The sequence below is a fragment of the Boleophthalmus pectinirostris genome, unplaced genomic scaffold (assembly GCF_026225935.1).
Source record: "Boleophthalmus pectinirostris isolate CB_2022bp ecotype Guang Dong unplaced genomic scaffold, ASM2622593v1 HiC_scaffold_11, whole genome shotgun sequence".
NCBI lineage: Eukaryota > Metazoa > Chordata > Actinopteri > Gobiiformes > Gobiidae > Boleophthalmus > Boleophthalmus pectinirostris.
Window position 1 is genome coordinate 7,371,194 of NW_026570994.1, and position 19,285 is coordinate 7,390,478.

A 19,285-nucleotide genomic window follows, 5' to 3' on the forward strand; every position below is an offset into this window, starting at 1 on the left:
TTTACTTATGTAGACTTTTTCATGTCATACCTCAGTACAATAAACTCAATCAAAATGAAAAAAACAAAACAAAAACATGCCTTTGATTTCTGTCTATTTTTTGTGACTAGTAAGTTTAAGTAAAAGAAAGTGCTCCTCTAAAGAAAACATACCTTCCAATCTGACTACTACTACTACTTATTACTACTACAACTACTGCACATCAAAACTTATCAGGAGTACGCCAACAATTCACTTTCTAGTCTGCATTTCCTCTCATCGATTAGCTTTAGCATTAGCATGTCCAGCCTGAGCCGCTCTTGACCCCGGACTTGAACTCGTGAGCCCGGAGGAGGACCGGAGTGCACGCCGGGTGTCCTCCTCCCCCCCGTCCCCGCCCTGTCCCCGCGCTGTCCTCTGACACTATTGACTGAATGGCTGATGAGAAGCTGCTGAGGGGGTGAAATCCTGCACCGCGTAGAACAGGATAAGATCAGAGCCCAGACTCGGAGTGGAGACAGCAGGAGAAGCAAGGAGACTCACTTAAAAGGTCCTGCATTACGCAAAAAGAACTCTTATGAGCTTTAAGTTGTGTTATGACACTGTTACCTCCTCAAAAACATACCTAGAGTTCTGTTTTGTTTCATTCACATGCTTGAGTAACCCAGTCTACACCTCCAAAACTCAAAATTAGGGCCCAACTTATATGGATTTTTAGTGGCTGATATGATACCAATAAAATGTTGGAGGTGCCGATAGTCAGTATATTTAATGATGTAAAAGTCCACAGTAAATCTTCAGATGATTATAAAACTTAGGTCTGGCTCTGCTGGATTTTAAATTGGGTTTATTTAGGTGTCATTTACTGTTATTCGGCTTTTTTACATCATATTTAAAGACAATAGGTCGGCGTAATGGCATTTTTGCATGACATTCTAGCCTAGTAAAGAAATTAAGTAAACTACTGCTATTATGCGTAAATGCAGATCATTCACACCTCTATTCACAGCTCATTTACACATCAATGCAGGTTCAATAATGTGTGTACAGAGACTGTAGTCAAATAAACGGGCTGTTTATGTGTGGGAGCTAAACAAAAGTTTATTTGGTTGAATACATTTTGGAGCTCATCCATTTTAGATCTTGAGATTTTAGATGTAAGGAAGTGTCCAACAGCGTCCGACCAGAACTGAAGAAGCAGCTTGGATGCGCTGTGAAATGTGTTGGACCAAATAAACTTTTGTCCAGTCGACAAACTGAATTTCTCCTTTGCCATGGATTCTATCTGGATGACTGAAGGACACAATGTGAACACACAATGAGAAAGAACCAAAAGTAGCTTCAAAACTGACACATTTGTAACACTCACCGCTCACACAAGGTTCTCTCAGATCACAAGTCTTCTCTAATAAATTGGATAAAAACAAGCAGTAGTTTTATTTGTGACCTAAAGTGCGCTGAAGTTCACTTTTATTTATCGTCAGTATCGTGGATCAGACACAACAGCGTCTAAAGCCAGCTCCTCAGTGTTGCACACATGGATCTACGCACAGGTCTGGAGGTGTGTTCAGGGGCAGTACGGTGTCACAGATACAGACAAATGACTCCGCAGATAAATATTGATACAGTGCCAGATATTAGGACATTTATCTGTCTGTAAATTGGATTAAATGGACATAATATGAAGAGTCTAAGCTTCATAATGAGGTACAACATGCCCACGTGGACTATAGACCTATATCGGCAAGATTTAGACCTCCAAGTGCCCATATCGGCCGATTATATCACAATGCTCTGTTCCAGATTGTGATGATGAAGTGGTAATTTTCACGTCTAAATTTCCGCCGGAAGGTCCATCAAATGCTTTTCTCCATGGAGATGTTATTGCTTTGTCTGGACTGTCTGGTTTCACAGTGTGGCGTTAAATCTTTCTGTCTTCACGGAGACCAAACCAGATCAAGATACAGGTCAGGTCTGTGGAGAGCCGACCCCGCTCACAGTTTGAATGTCTGTTTTTCTATGCATTTTGGAGCTGTAAAACCACCTGTATTTGAATAAATGTAAAGTAGAGCTGTTTAATGTCACACTGTGAAACAAGCAGGTGACGGACTCCCAACCACAAAGTTCCACAGTGCAGCTTGCATAGGGTTAGTTAGGTCAAAGTTGTATTTTTTGGGATTTCCATAGACGTTTATATATCAGTGAGAATGATTTGTATTTGAGAGAGGGAGGAGGGAAAGAGGAGAGGAAGAGGAGAGACGTAGGACGTACTGTTTAGGCCCCGGGCTCAGTTCTGCAGTTCACTTTTTCTTCAGAGACCACAGAGCGCTGTCATTGCTTTTTTATTTTGTCTTTATTTGTTTATCCATCAAAACATTTCAAGGACGTCATCTGCAAATATGACAAAATCCGACTGTTTTTTGTGTGTACGCTGTAGTGTGTGTTTCGTGAATGTGTAATCGTGGACGGATGGACTTTTTGAATGGAGGTGACTTTGACTGAATATAGTAGCCAATGCAAAAAGTGACAGTTAAAAAATAAAGAGAAAAGGTAAAATAAAAATAAAAATTATATACAATAAAAAAATAAAATAAATATAATAAAAAAAACTTTAAAAATTAAATGTGCCAGAAAAAAACTACATTTAGTTAACTTTTGAAAAGAAATGTGTTTATAATTCATCTATGTGTGCTCGAGTAAAATTTTATTGAAATGCAGTATATAGTAACCACTGCAATAACTAAACAATAAAAATAAAACTAAAAAAAAATAAAAAATCAGATGTGCCAGAAAAAACAAAACAAAACAAACAAAAATAAAAACTTACAGATTTAATTTACCTTTGAAAATAATTATTTTATTTTTTTATTTCCAGTTTAAGTGAAAAAAGTGCCAGTTTAAGATTTGTTTAAATATATATCCACTGGAAATGAAATAAATTAATAATTAAAAAAATTATAAATAAATAAAGCAAGAAAAAAATAAAAAGAAACAATGAAACATGCCAGAAAAAAAAAAAAAAAAAAAAAGGACACTTAGTTTACCCTTGAAAAGCGCAGTTTAATTCTCCTATTCCCAGTTTAGTGAAAGTGGATCGAGGGTGCCCGTGTAATTAAGTGGCAGATTAATACATTTGCGTTCGTATCCGTATCCGTAGTGGAGTTTAATATGAGGCCGGTCGCAGAGAGACAGAGTCAAAACCCTCCCTCTGTCCCACACGTCATTATTACAGATACGCTCGGCTCTGTGCTTCATGATCACATTAATGATGAATGAGACCAGACGAGACCGTTCAGGCCACTGCACACTTATATGTTTAAATGTATGTATATTGGCATTTGAGGACTGCATAGAATTCACAAAATAAATAGTTAAATAAATAAAATAGCATTACATAACATAAACTAACATCACATGAGATATCGGGACGGGACGAGACACAGTTTCCACAAGACGAGGCGAAATATGAGATTGGGTCCATGACAGTGAGATGAAACATAATTTTTTTTATGTAATTCCTAATATCTAATAATATTTCACGATTCAGTTTTCAGTTTGACCTTACAGTGTTTTATTTATTTGATTTCATATTTGTTTCCATTCTAGTACTGATTTTTGGAACTGTTAAAAAGATGTAACTTGTCAACCCGTAATCCTTTTAAACTCTTGGGAAAAAATCACACAAGATCGTTTTTCTCATGAGTGTACAGTCTTGTAGCAATTTTGTCTCACGAGATCTTGTGGCACGAGATAACATAACGTAACATAAAACAACGTAACATAACGTAACATAAAATAATATAATATATAATAAAATAAGATAATATAACGTAACATAAGATAACATATTATAACATAAAATAACACAACATAACATAACATAATAAAATAACAAAATAACATAACATAATAAAATAACAAAATAACATAACATAAAGTAACATAAAATAACATAACGTAACATAAAACAACATAACATGACATATAATAACATAACATAACAACATAAAATAAGATAAGATAACATAAAAATGCATAAAATGACATAACATACAACATAAAATTACATAAAATAGCAGAAAATAAAATTATTCTTATTTTTATTGTATATCAAAGCCATGAAGACATTAGGGAACCAAGAATAGTATTTCTGAATCTGCATAAACATTTTAAAGCCAGCAAAGAATTTACCAAATATATATATATGTATATATGTATATATATTTTTTTTTAATAAAACATATTTTTGTTCATAGTGTTTATATTATATTAGTAGGTCTTATTTTTAGTCTATACCAAGTCCAAAACTGCTCAGATCAAAAACAACAATGACAATGAGTACAACTAATATTTACATAAAGCATTATATTTGTCTTATTCATTTTAGTTCAATGTAAAAAGTATAGCAAGTTAAAAAAATTAGGTTTTGTCAAAAAAAAATGAATGAAAATGAATGATGCATATGTCAAACCATTCAAATTTTAGGCCATTTTTTCACATTTTGCACAAACAGAATTTTTAACACATATGCTCCTTCAACACTTCTCAAGCAATATATTTTAATCATGTGTTTATCCAAAAATAAAACAAAATTCTAAATCCTACCTAGTTCCTTCATCAAAATTCCCACCTGACTTGACTTTTCCTCATTGTCTTCCAGAAACTCCACTCCAGGATCATGGACCTATCCGCGGCCGACCTCCTCCTGGAACCCGACCGGAGCAAGACGTCTCTCCATCCGCCGCCCACAGTAAGCATAGAACCAGCAACCTCTGCCCCCTCCCTCTCTCGCACAAATCATTACGAGATATTAAAATACCCAAGGCCTGACCCCTTCTGGCCCCAAACAGGAAGAGCGGCCCGTATCATAGCCGCTAAAAGCAACCAAGTCATATTTCCAGAAACGCATTGATTCGGTCTCTTCTGGGGTAGCAGTGACTCTGTATAGGACAGCATGGTACATTAGTCATCTTATGTATTATGCATTAAGGCTGGAGAATGAGAAGGGGCCATTGCTTTTGTAGCACTGAGGACCAAGAGCTGAATTTTACAAGGGACAGAAAAAAGTATATATATTAATAATGAAGTAATACAGCTTCCAACGAACACCAAAAATTATGCAAATATCCGTAATCAAAGCGGTGGGTGAAGGACACAATTGTAATATGTGCCAATCAAAGCTGGAATGGAACTATCAACTTTCCAATTTGTGTGAGAATCATCTTCTACAGTGCCACACATCTCCATTTTATTGAATTACAGAAATAAACTTGATTTTTATGTACCATATTTTTCGGACTATAAGTTGCTCTGGACAATAAGTCACACCAGCCCAAAAATGTATAATGAAGAAGAAAAAAACATATATAAATCACACTGAATTATAAGTCACACTTTTTTGGGGAAACGTATTTTATAAAATCAGAGACCAGGAACCAACACTTCATCTTGAAAGGCAAGTTACAGTAATAACAAGAGACTGTTAACGTCACATACGAACAGTTCTTCAGATAAACTATAACATAACAGAACAGAGCAAGTTTAATAAACTCTCCATCTCACTTCAAATCACTAAATCCACTGAATTCTTCATCCTCAGTGTCACTTCTGAGCAACTCTGTGAGTTGTTTCTGCTTCTGTGTAGCTGTCGTCAGACTCAGCATCAGTTCCAGTTAGAATTATTCCAGCCTTTCTGGATGGTTTCAGTTGTCTTTATGTTTGTTTAAATTTTAAATTGTCAGTGGTACAGAAGTAATGGTGTGATTGATTGACATGATACAGAGAGGACTGTGGCTCTTTCTCTTTCTTCTGCAGCCGACATGCGCAGTGGCGAATTGACAGGGTTACAGGAATGCACAAGCCGAGAGCCTCTCGTGGCTGTCAGTGTGAAAATTTTAACACATAAGTCACACTGGAGTATAAGTCGCAGGACCACCTAAACCATGAAAAAAAGTACAACTTATAGTCTGAAAAATACAATTTTGGCATTTTTTTTCTTTCAAAATCGACTTTTAGGAGCTATTGTGTTATAATGTTACGTCATCCAAAACAGGCCTTAAGTGGTTTTAGATGTCATCCATGCATGTTTGAGTAATCTAGCGATCTCCCCTGGGCCCTATTCAAACTCTCTTTACGGTTAGCAGTAAGAATCTGTCACACAAGCCTACATCACCCATGCTACTGCACGACATTTCTGACAATTCTTCATAAATATACAAAAGCATGATACAAAACCGTACACTACAACTTCACAAACCTGGTGCAATGTGCAGTAGTTTCAATAAGGGGAGAATGATTTAACGTAGAGAGCAAAGGGTGGGGGATTTCATAGTTCCAAAAAAATAAGTTATGTGTTAGCAGTTAATACCCCATAGAAGTGTAATCTCTTTAATTGTTTGATAAATTAAGAAACTATAATTGGCTTTTTATGATAGTCCTGAAATCTAGAATAAATCTGGTAGGAGTGACTCGTTAAAGTGAGATAAGTGAGAAATTGCTGGCACATGATCTGATTTCAAGTACGTGCAAGAAATGCCACCTTCTCGTCTGTGTGTGTAAGTGATACACACGAGCAGCACTGAGAGCAGATTAGTTCAATAACAACACGGGCTAGGGTTTCTGCAAGAAGGTTCTATGGAAAGTGTCCATTTTGTCTGCAAATGAGGAAAAGCATTTAGTCAAGCCATTACTACTATTACAAAAACACCGGAAAGTTCTATTCCAGCACTTACTACATACTGTTTAGATTTTTTATTTCACTGATTACAAGGTCCAATCTACATTAAATATCATATTTGTCAAAATGTAGTCTAATAATAATAAGTACAAATGTAAAAAGTAATGTAAGTAAAAAATATCAAAATACCTAATTTGTATTTTTTCAAACCTGTGAACAAAAATAGTTAGGATGGTCAAAAATATCAAATGTCAGATACTACTTGATAAGGCTGGGTGTCATTAAGAAGTTGCCGATACGATACACACCTCGATACATAGGCCACAATACGATACATATCTAGATACAGTGAACTTTCAATTCGATACGATATATTTCAAATAGATTTGATATGATTCGATAAAAAATAAAGGCTAAATCATGGCTGTGATACTAAAAGTCTTTGTGAAACCACTTATTGTGCAAAATTCATATGAAACACAAACATTTTAATCATCAAAACAGTGAATATGTCAAATGTGTTGCATAAGTGAGTTTCCTTCCACTGAACAAACAACAAAACTGTAGCTGTTTAACAAAATGATTTAATAAAATATACCAAAAAATACTCTTGGTGATATATCGATACAGCAGGTCAGGATAACGATACTGTATCAGGACATTAAACGATACAATATATCAATATTTTGATATTTTTGCACACCCCTACTACTCGATACTAAAACTAGCATAGAAACTAGATACTCATTTGAGCAGGTCTCGATGCTAAAAAAGTTCTATTGACAGGACAGAAATTAACCTTACCTGAAGAAAAAAATTATAATACATTTTCTTCCTGTGGACTCCTCCTAAAATTTGTATTAGTAGCATACAGTATATATTTTTAGATATTATATAAAGAAGAAACATTACCTTCCCTTGATTGAATATTTACTTATTTAATGTTTTTACAGGATATCCCATTGAATGGAAAGGCCGGTGGATTTCCTGTGTCCAAATGCGTGAGCCAGCTGAGCCTGACTGCTCCAGAGCGCCCCCTGTACCCTCGCAGCAGCTGTAGCAGCAGTGAGATCTCCCTGTCCAGCGCCTGCAGTGACTTCTCCAGCGGATCATACACCTGGAACGACGGAAGGTCCATGGGCAAAATGGTAACTATAGTTTTAAACAAAGAAAACAGTGGAGGCACATTAAAAGCATACACAACTATATAGTAAGGATTTATTACTCTGGCAGCTGGCATTGCACATTTTACAAATCCATAACTTATTATCATGGCTCACATGTACGAGCAAAGTATGTTAATGTGAGAGGAAACTTATGACTTGTGCTATAGTACAAAGAAGAACAAAATACAAAGTTTAACAAAATAGTTTCTCAAAGATTTAGGACGACTGCTGTTTTTGCCTTCTTTTTTTAGATCAACCTTTAGATTGGCCTTTTTTAATGGCTGCAACATCTACTTTACTTTGCATAGCATACTAAATGTTAGGCTGTTTGCATTTTGTACAGAGCCTCTTCTCAGTTAATTCCAATTCGATTTTAGTATACTTAATCACGGAGGTAAAGGTATATGCACACATATTTAGAAAATGTAATTATGTATATGTGCAAATGTCTGAAATTCCACAGTTTTGTTTACAACTTTCTTTTTTTTCTTCCAACAGTCTTCGCTGACCTGGGAGAAGAGGCTGAGTTTGGGCTCCTCCGCCCCGAGCAACATCCACAACCCCCCCGAGGAGCAGATCCCGACCCGACGCAAGGAGTGCCGCATCCTGGAGGGCCTCCGCAAACTTCAGCGGAGGAAGCACAGGAGCGCTTCTGCCTCGCGGGTCACCAAATCCTGCAGGGAAAAGGACTGCATGAACTCCAATGAGGGCATCTACTCCCTGGGCTTCAAGGGTGCGGCTAAAGATGTCCCCAAGTCTGGACATGTTAGCCGGGCAGCTGGGAGTAAACGGTTTTCCTATGATTCCGATGACGCGGATGATGAACTGGTACAATCAAACCGTGGCGATAATGTTCCTACAAAAGACGGCTGGTTTCAGTGTAAGAAGTCTCATAGTATTTCGGAGAGTTTGTGTAGCTGGGAGGGCCTTCAGGACAATGCACCTTCTGGTCTTGTTAGCTCTGATCCCAAACACCCCCCTGGTTACGATTCAAAGGACAGACCAGAAAAGCTTTTGAGTTTCATTAATAGTTTTCTTCCGGAAGGGGAGCGGAAGTCTGCTTTCTCGAAACCGTGCAAGCTGCGCGTTGACCCGCCCGAGTGTCCGAATCAGCTCTCAGATATGGACGATACTGAGGAACTTATTTCAGAATCTAGTGATATCCAATTGCCCTACCACCCACAAGCTGGAGATAGAGAAACCAAAAGATTGTCGAGGGATTCTTCTAAATTTCTTGCGCATCAGCACTTAAGGAAAGACCAAGGTCGCACCCAGTCTGCGGACAGCCGACCAAGACCATTTAGCCTCATCAAGGACCCCAAAGTAGCAAAGCAGTGTACGCAGTCTGAGGAAAGTATATTGGCAATATTTGACGCTGAAGGAGAGCCAATCGAAATCTGCTCTCCGAAGTGCATGGGTGCAAGTGTCACCACAAAAGTTCTTCCTGATTATACAGAGCTGATACCTCAAGAGCGGCCAACGAGGCAAAAATCGTCAAGGAACTATACAGTCTTGCAATCACCAGAGAAACCTTTGGATTTTCAAAGCAGGATTCGAATACCGAGCGGCAGTAGGGAGGCGAGCGAGGAGAGGTTGACGATGCAAGTGACACCTCAAAGGAAGCTGATCAAACCTCCGAGTAGCAGGGTTAGTAAAGGACTTTCCGTACCCCCAATGAATGAGCCAGCTGGTGCTAAGACCGGCGGTTCAAAAATACCAGGTCGCAACAAACCATCAGCTTCCCCTTTGAGAGTGTCTAAGGGCTCCACTACTGAACCAACTATGAACTCAGGACCCGCCGCTCAGGACAAATCTCCCCTATCTCCTACTGTCAAAACCCCACGTTTCGTCAAAGCCCAAGGCACCACCTGCACCCAGAGCCCCAAGTCTGTAAAGTTACCAAGCAGGGTTGAATGGACTAAAGGCCCTACAATGCCAGCCTCTCCCCACTTAGCCAGGAGACACTTGGAGTTTACGGACAACGGCGAACAACCAACTAAAGACAAACACTGTGAAACTAGCAAAAGTAAACTCAGGTCCCCATCTCCACCGCCACCCCCGGGCCGAACCACCTCCCTGCTGGTCAGACCAAATTATGAAAACTCACCTCAAACGCATAAGCCTAGCATGGCACATCAATCAACTACTGTGAGAGGCCCTCCTCCGAGTTACAACCAAGCGAATATGCAAGCCACTCTTCCCATCAAGGACAAAGACTGTTCGGACTTCGACGCCGGCTACGGGACTGCACTTGCACCTCAAAAACTGGTAGACAAAACCAGTCAGCACCTTCAAAAGTCCCCCGCTGTAACGCAAACTAAAGGCACTTCCAAACGTTTGACAAAAGACTACCTCCCTTCCGCAAACTCAGGGTGCGCTCCCGAACTCGAATCGAAAGCTTCCAAGAATGTCCCTCCCCCTTACAGCGCCCTCCGAGGTTCGTCATTCCAGAATTCATTCGCAGCTAAGCGCGGGTCTTCCCAAGAACACCAAATGGTTCAAAAGACGTCCATCAGCTTGCCAATATCTCTTCAGGAATCCTCGCAAGTTAAAACAGAGCCGCCAAAAGCTATCGTAAGCCCGCCTAGTTCGGTAGTGACTTCGCCAAAGTCCCGCATTCCAATGGGGTTCAAAGCATTCTTGAAATCTCCACCTAGCCAGAAAAGTAGCATCTCCATACCTGGCAAGCTAGAGAAGGAACATATCAATTCCGTCTCTAAGGAAACCGTGACTACTAATGCCTCAATACAATGTGACAGTTCTTTTGACCCAGGTAGCGCTACTATAGCCGAAGCTAAACTGGAAGATCAGGAAGAGGAAGTACACCTAGAGGAAGTCGGTGGAAAAAGGGGCAGTCAGCTTTTCTCGAGGTCCATATCGGTTACCACAAAACCTCATCTAAAACCAGCTCTAGGGATGACAGGCGCAAAAGCACGTAGCCAGAGTTTCAGCACCAACTACCTTGAGAAACCTAACATAAACACAGCAGACATACCCGGTAGAATCCGGACGCAAATCATCACCAACTCAGGGGAAAGGGGGAGTTCGCTGTCAAGGCAAAGTTCTTTAGAGGTACCTCCCGTTGAAAGTCCTATCCACTCACCGAGAAACAGGGTCAGTCACTACGGAGGTATGACGGGGTCGAATAGCCACAACATCCTCCCTGAAAGAACCCTCAAAAGTGATTACAAATGCGAAGGAGAGGTTGTCACATCACCATCTAAAAAAGAAGTCCGTAGCTTGCCGATTAGCGACAGAGCCAGCCATGTCCGTAAACCGTCAAAAGTCGCTTCACACCCGCAGTTTCAACCGCCTTCATACAGCTCGGAAAACACATTACGTGAAACATTGGGGTCTTGCAATGATGAGCCAGACTATAGCAGGGAGGTAGACTCAACTAAGCAACCTCTAGATGCTGACGATAAAAAGATCAGCCCCACTGCATGCACCATTGAAGAAAGGGTGATGATGGGGATCGAGGAGAATCTCCAGAAATGTCAAGAACAGGAAAAAGTTGCTGCCAGTGAGGCGAAAAAGACTGGACCCTCTCTGGCAAACTGGTTTGGCCTTCGCAAAAGCAAGCTGCCAGCCCTGAGTGGTAAGAAAGCAGAAACCCCCAAGGGAAAGGAGGAAAAGAAGGAGCTCAAGATCGGATCGGTGCTGGGAGGAAAGCAGATCAAGTCGGACAAGAAAAAGGAGAAGAAGAAAAGCGATAGCCAGCAAGAGGGCCCGGCGTCGAATCTGGCAGAGGTGAACAACAAGCTGAGCACCATCATGGACCACTGCAATAATCAAATGGGTCAGATTGCAAGCCAGATCCAGTGCACCACGGCGTTCATGGGCAAAGAGCAGCTGGTTAAGGAGATTCTCGGCAGGTGGGTGCAGCTCTATAGCTCTTTATTCAAAATGTTGGGAAAGTTATAAGATTGACGGAAATGTGTGTGTGTATGTGTGTGTGTGTGTGTGAGCGAGAGAGAGAGTGCTGTACAGAGTTACGTATTGATGAGTGACTAGCTAAATGCATCGATCGTTATTCCACTTGTAAACATAAGCATGTAAAATGTAAAGATAACAACATATATATTGTTTATAGCTAAAGGAAACATTTATTATTATAGACTTGTGATATTATTTGCCAGATATTTTTAAAAGTTTTATTTGGCAGACATTTACTGGTAAGAATTGAAAATCTACATCCTTTTTGAATCTTTTTTTTTTTTCATATGTCAGTACTTAACAAAATTGCAGCTCTCAAAATAATATGACCAATTATTTAAAAAAAAAAAAAATTCTTAACTTTTTTTGCGGACGTGTACTAGTAAAAACTGAGTATCTACAGATATTTTGAATCATTACCATTGTTAAGTACTGTTTTACAAAACTTTACAAAATTGCTAATATGGACAATTATTACTATTTATAAAAAAAAAAAGTTAAACTTTTTTTTTTTCTTTCTTTTTTTTTTGCAGACTGGTAAGAATTAAGGATTCAGTCTTTTAGAGTTATTATACTAGTATATATCATTAAAATATAAGATAGTACTCAGCTCTTTTGTCATATTTGATTAAACAAAATAATATGAATAATTGTTACTATATATAATTTTTAAAAAATTCTTTCTTTTTTTGGTGGATATTTGCTAGTAAGAACTATCTATCTACAGCCTTTTTGAATAGAATTACCAGTTTTCTCATATAATCCAGGAGAAATTGCAGCTCTTGCATCATATTTGAATAAAATACACACAGTTTATAGATATGAACTGCTATTTTTCTTCTTTTTTTTTTTCTTTTTTTTTTTTTGCAGACATTTACTGGTAAGAATTAAGTACCCAGTCTTTTTGAATCATTACCATGTTTTGCATATAACTCAGTATTAACCAAATTCCAGCTCTTGCATCAGTATTTGAAAAAAAAATAAACCTATTAAATAACATTGAAAGTTCCCTGTACACCATAAACAAATACTCCAATTCACAATACACATTCATAAATAAACTGAAACCTGAAAACTATTGTAATCCCTTATTACAAGTCCTTGAGCATTCACTACAAACCGGTGCTTTTCACAGCCTTGAATCCTGTATATTTGATTAGCAGCTCCTCATTAGTACTTGTCAGCATTCTCTTTTCCCGCTGAAATGTTTGTCCGACTAAATAAACATGAGGCATTGTTGCATTAAGAGTGCCTTTTCCGATAACATGACAAACTGCATCTGTCTGCATGAGCTATGGGCCCTCTCCAGCCAGCAGTCCTCACCAGAAGAAGAAAAAGAAAAAGAAGCAGAAAATATCCACGAACTTTCAACTTTCGCCTATCTTTCGCACGTTACCGAAATCAGTCCGGGTTTTAAACGCCGGAGATTCGTCAGCGCCGCTATCTTTAAGCTCTCCTGTTGCGATAAAAGGGGAATTGGGCTGATCGAATCTTTGTTTTGTCACAGGACGGCGGTGAAGGGCAGTTCGGTGGCAGCTCCGCACGGGATTTCGACGCCCAAGAAACAAGTCGAGATGGATGCAGAGATGTGCCATGATAGCTCGGTGAGTAAGTGTGCAAAAAGGTGTCAAACTGAACAATGTGTATATAAAGAAGACAGGCTGAGGTGGGTACTGATGTTAAAAGTGCACTGTGTAACTTTTTGTTTGGGGGTCTGTCGCCTGTTTGTTTCTATGGATATGTCATTACTCTGCCTGGAATGTTCCACAGTATGACATTAAACAGCTCTATCTTACATTTATTCAATTGCAGGTAGTTTTATAGCTCAAAAACACCTAGAGCTGACATGTAATTTGGTCTGGTTTGGTTTCCATGGAGATAGAAAGGTTTAATAACATATTGTAGAACATAATACAAATTATAACATCTTTGACGGACCCTCCACCAGAAAAGTTACACAATGCACCTTTAATCAAGTTGTTATTAAAAGAAGTCATATAGGAAGGAGAAAGTATTAGGTGACTACTACAATAGTAAAGGTAAATGGATGGATATTTTTGAGTTTGTATGTAGTTCTTATGGGACAGACTAAAATATTCACACATTGGGATTTTTTTATTTTTTTGGGGGGGCAGTTTGTACATATACTGTCATGATTATAGTAAATAATGTATTTTGTGTTTGTTTTTTATGTTTATGTTTTGATACATTTAATGACAAAAACTCCATATATAAGGTACACTGATCTCATTTATTAGACGATTGACTTAAAATTAATATACATATATAAAATAGAAGTAAATATATAAAATAAAAAAATACTTAAAAAAAAAATCTAAAATAATACATAAAACCTCACCACACCACAGTCGAATCAATTATTCTAAATTGGTTAAAACTAGGGTTGTCAAAAGTATCGAACAATCAGATACTAACCCATGCTAAAACTGATATCGACATTAGATAGTCATCTGAATAAGTACCAATACTACAAAAATTCACATTATCATGACAAAACTTTAGCTTTCCTGAACATTCATTTTGAGCTTTACTAAAACTAGTATAAGATCTCATGGTAACATAATCAAAGTACTATTGTATTGTATTACATTCTATTAAAGGAGCATGTATTATCTTCATTGTGGTATCGTAACTGATATCAATTATTGAGTCTATTTTTTAGTATCGAAATCAAATTAGAAATTTTAGTTTCATAACAATACTAGTTAAAGCTTCCACTCATTTTCTAATCATCCCAGGGTAGTCTATATAAACTCCCTCGATTCATTCAGTCTTTACTAGATTGTTGATCAGTCAAGAGACACTCTCCAGCTCTGTATCTGAACATATCCTGTTGTTGCCGTTGGGCGTTTTGTATTATCTGATTCTGAATTATTCCCTGTTTGAGCCTGTTTCTGCATTTATATCCAGCTTGTTTTCTATTACAGAATTTCCCACTTTTGGAGGAAATTTAGTTTAGAAATAAGTTCATATAATAAAAACACAATGTACTGTATATTCCTTAGGTGTTTATCAGACAGATTTGCATTTGGTTGCATTCCTTGTGTTGCATTTGAGTCCAGTTTAAAAAAAAATTGCTTTTCGCCTTGCCATAATTTCAAATTTGATCGTTTGTATGAGAGAAATGAAACAAAGTCATCAAAATGAACTTAAAGCTATTTACTACATCTGTTATCACAGTGAGAATTCAGATCAGAGAGTCCTTTTAGGTTTACTCAAATTCAGAGTTAAAACTTAGATCTTTGAGTTACTACTAGCAAATGGACGCAATAAAATAATACATGATAACTCAACATAAACATTCAAACAAAACTACTCAAAACATTTAAAATACTCAGAATTTGAGTCATTTTTGAGTCATTTGTGAAAAACAGAAGTAGTTCAGTTGGTGGAGCGATTGGACACTGATCTAAAGGTGGCCGGTTCGAATCCTGCTCTCGATGTAAACACCATTGGTTGAGCGGTCGGATCCAATGACTCACAGGTTGGAATTGTGATTCCAGCTCCCACGGATGAATGCTGTCGTTGTGTCCTTGGGCAAGACACTTAACCCGCCTTGCCCCCAGAGTCTGCGTATACTTGTGTACAAATGGGTTAATATTTCCTTGGTGTAAAGTGCCTTAAAAAAAGTGACAAAAAAAAACCCTGCATGTATAAGTATCTTCAAAAAAAACAAAAGCAAGTCTATATAATTGAGTAGCTGTAACTCATTATAACCGCACTCTAGTTGTGGGCGAGATTCCCACAGGTCCGGTGAGCAAACACGTCAACATGGCCGCCCCCTCTGCATGCGTCCTCCCTGAAGCCTTGTTATTGATTGCGTGGTGCCTACGATTCTCCGCCTGCTCCCTTCCCTCCCGTTATGTGCCCTCTCCTCGCCGTCGATACAGCGGAGATCTGTCAAACAGTACATCTCTCATTGTGGCAGATATTTATGTAGCCTGTATTATCCTCGTGTCATGGAAACACACAAACTCACAAAGGCGAACATGACCTTGAATGTACTGCATTGTATAGCGTCGGAATGCAGGAAAAATATATGATTTCAAAGCTGTTGTGTCTTGTTGTATAGTTGCGTTGAGTAGTTAGCTCGTATTGACATTTGTGTATCATGGTGCGTATAAGAAAAGTAACTGGATTTTTTTCCCCCTGTTGTATTAAATGTAGGTATTACTTACTTCATTTTTAAACAAATTATACTTTTTAATTTATTTGTTTCTATTTCAGGAGTTCTATGATTTCACGTAAAGGTCCTATATTACACAAAATAGACTCTTGTTACCTTGTCAAACGTTGTGTTTTGTTTCCTTCACATGTTTGAGTAATCCTTTATTATTAGTCTGTTTATATCTCAAAATGCTCTGTTCCACCTTATGATGTCATGAAGAGGTAGTTTTCAAGTTAAATAACTTGCTACCTTTTACCTTTAGTTCAGTAGAAATGGGAAATTCCAGGGTTGAAATCATCCAAATGATTCTAGTAAAAGTGTATGGAGTTTAAAAAGCATTTCTTGTGTTACCACATGACATCACAAGGTGGAACGTCACAAGTTTTTTCAGTTTTACAGAAGAACTCAGCCTACATTTGCAGGGTTTGTACGTTAAACATGTGCAAATGAAACAAAACATAACTCCAGGCATGTTAGTGATGATTGTAACTACGGCTGCGTATCATTAAGAAGTTGCCGATACGATACATACGTCAATACACAGGCCACGATACAATACATATCTCGATACAGTGCGCTTTCGATTTAATACAGTATATTTCAAATCGATTCGATACGGTTAATAAAAAGTAAAGGCTAAATCATGACTGTGATAGTAAAAGTCTTTGTTAAATCACTTCTTGTGCAAAGTGAATATGAAAAACAAACATTTTAGTCATGAAAACAGTCAATATGTCAAAAGTGTTGCATAAACGAGTTTCTTTCCTCTGAATAAGCAGCAAAACTGTTAGCCAGGCTGGCGCCACCTAGTGCCTCATCACAATTTCATTTCTCTCCAGTGACTAGGTCAGGAATCAGAATACACTAGACAATTCACAAAAGCTCCAGAAGTGCAAGTTCGGGCACCAGCCAATCAGCGAAGAGCCATACATTCTGTTTTGGCAACGATTCTCTAGATCGAGGATTTAAAGCTGGAACAAAGAGAATGTTTGATGAATTTTATCAAGGGGAAAGACGTTATTGCCCTTCTTCCTATGGGATTAGCCCCTTTAGTGGCGCATTACATATGTCAAACATGCCAAAATAGCAGCGATTGGTTAAACAAAAAAAGGACCAGCCTACCGTCGTGTGAACAAATTCTAATGCTGTGAGGTCAGACGGTTTCTATGAAGTGAAACCGGCTGATAAATCAAGCCACAAAACTGTAGCGCTGTAACAAAATAATTTTCTAAAATACACCAAAAAATACTCTTGGCGATATATTGATACAGCAGCCCACGATATCGATCGTATCATGACATTGAATGATACGATTTATATCGTTATTTCACTTTAACCAAAATTTCATAATTGGTTTTGAAGATGCGTATTTTTAGCGACGTTAGCCGACTCACTAGCTAGCATAACAGCTATTAGCCACAGACGTATCTTTAAAACGCGTGACCTTGTAGGCGTATTTCAAGTATAGACCCACGCGATTGTGTCTAAATGACCAAAAGAGGGACATAATGGTGGACATTTAATTCCAATACGATGAGTGCGCCGATAGCAGTGAGGAAGGGCCCTTATCTCAACCGCTCAATTTGACAAAGCGGACATTTAATACTTCTCCCTTCTCCCCAAAGAAATGCAACAAAAGACTGTGTACTTTGTGACCTAGCAGCTACTTCAGAGCTAGTACTTTTTATCACACAACCCAATTAATGTAAAGTACAGCAGGCAATTACCGAGCAACAATGAAAGATGTAGTGTATTACGAATGAGGATGGCGAGAGGGGAGGGGCGTTGTAATGGTAAAGCTCGGGGGTGAGGTCCCAAATGGTGGTTCAGGGGCGAGACTGTTACGCAAGGAGCTTCGATAAAGTTTTATTTTTTGAAACTTATTTGAAGGCGGAAAAAGTTGGTTTGGTTTCGATAAAAAGGGAGAACTTTGGTTGGTTGCGAAGGAATCTGAATGTAGACGTCGCTAATGGATGATGAAAACCTTTTAAAACCATAAGGGAGTTTGCTGGGGAGTTGTAATTTTTAGAAGTCAAAATTTACTTTGAGTTTACGAAATTGTTGATGAATTTCAAACCAAATTTTAACAGTTTTCAGTTTGTATCAGAGAAAAGAAATGTACCGTATTTTTGGACTATAAGGCGCACCGGATTATAAGGCGCAATAGCAATAATGTTGAATTCTCTCATCTATTTTCATCCACGATCCATTGGCAGATCTTGGTGTAATTCACCCAGCGTTGCCTCCCTGTCTTGGTGAATGTGTATTATGAATGTGTATGTGGGTGGATAATTTAAGTTTTTTTTTTTTTTATTTCCTACGAGGATGACTCAAATGTACATTGAGTAATAATGTGTTTAATGCAGCTTTGCGCACATTTGTTTACTTTTTACAAAAATGAAACTTAAAACCACATGGTTAATTTGTATAAACTATAAGCGCTGAAAAATAACAGCTTGCCCCTTGTGCACTGATGCGGTCAACTTCTATTGGACTAAAGGGCACGACTCAGTGGAATACGTGTGTTCTCCGCGAAGCTCCTGACTATGTTGGCCTTAATGCTCTGACAATCCATCAAGTGGTGCGGCTTCATAGTTTGCCAAAGTCTTACTAAAACATTTTGACAGATTTTTGAGTGCTGTGTACCACATAAAATTGGTTTGAGGTCAGTTAACACAACCAGAATTAATACATACATACATTTTTGAGAAAATTAAAGGATTTTAAATGCGCCTAATAGTCCAAAAAATACGGTACTCATCAAAAAAACTTCCAACTATTACAAAAAAAAGTTGTGTAATGTGCAATGTTTTTGTAATTACAAATAAATCAACATTAGAATGCCTTTAACGAAGTAATTGTCAACTTCTTATGTGTCATTTTGCTATTATTACATTCTGACATTCTGCCTCTGAGCAAGTCACTGGACCTTCATCGTCTACAGTTCGCACCGGGAAAGAAAATAGCACAGTTGGTAGGGTGTTCGTCCACTGATCTGAAGGTTGTCGGTTCGATGTGTGCTGTCGCTGATACTTAACTCACCTCGCCTCCAGTCTCAGTAATTGTTTTTGTGTATATACAGTATTTTACTACAAAACACTTATAATATATGATTTCTTTTTTCTTTTCTTTTTTTAAAATTGACGTATTATGCAATCTTTCCTCTTTCCCAGATGCTGATCATGAGTCCGAAGTTAAACCCGAAAGCGGAGACGGACGACGGGCACATCCTGGACTCCTCCTGTCAGGACCACATGATCGGTAAGACCACATGAATATTTGACCGTATCTACAGCCTATCTATATTTAATATCGCAGGTCAAAGGTTGAGGGGTGACT

The 19,285-nt window shown here is 38.2% G+C and overlaps 1 protein-coding gene across 1 annotated transcript in view; it reads left to right on the forward strand.

The window, feature by feature from the left end:
• LOC110153232 (nck-associated protein 5) overlaps positions 1-19,285 on the forward strand; it is a 377,547-nt gene that overhangs the window by 314,405 nt on the left and 43,857 nt on the right. Inside the window, 5 exon segments of the mRNA XM_055165715.1 lie at positions 4,640-4,729; positions 7,609-7,803; positions 8,320-11,696; positions 13,265-13,361; positions 19,120-19,207. Coding sequence (XP_055021690.1) covers positions 4,640-4,729; positions 7,609-7,803; positions 8,320-11,696; positions 13,265-13,361; positions 19,120-19,207 — 3,847 coding nt within the window.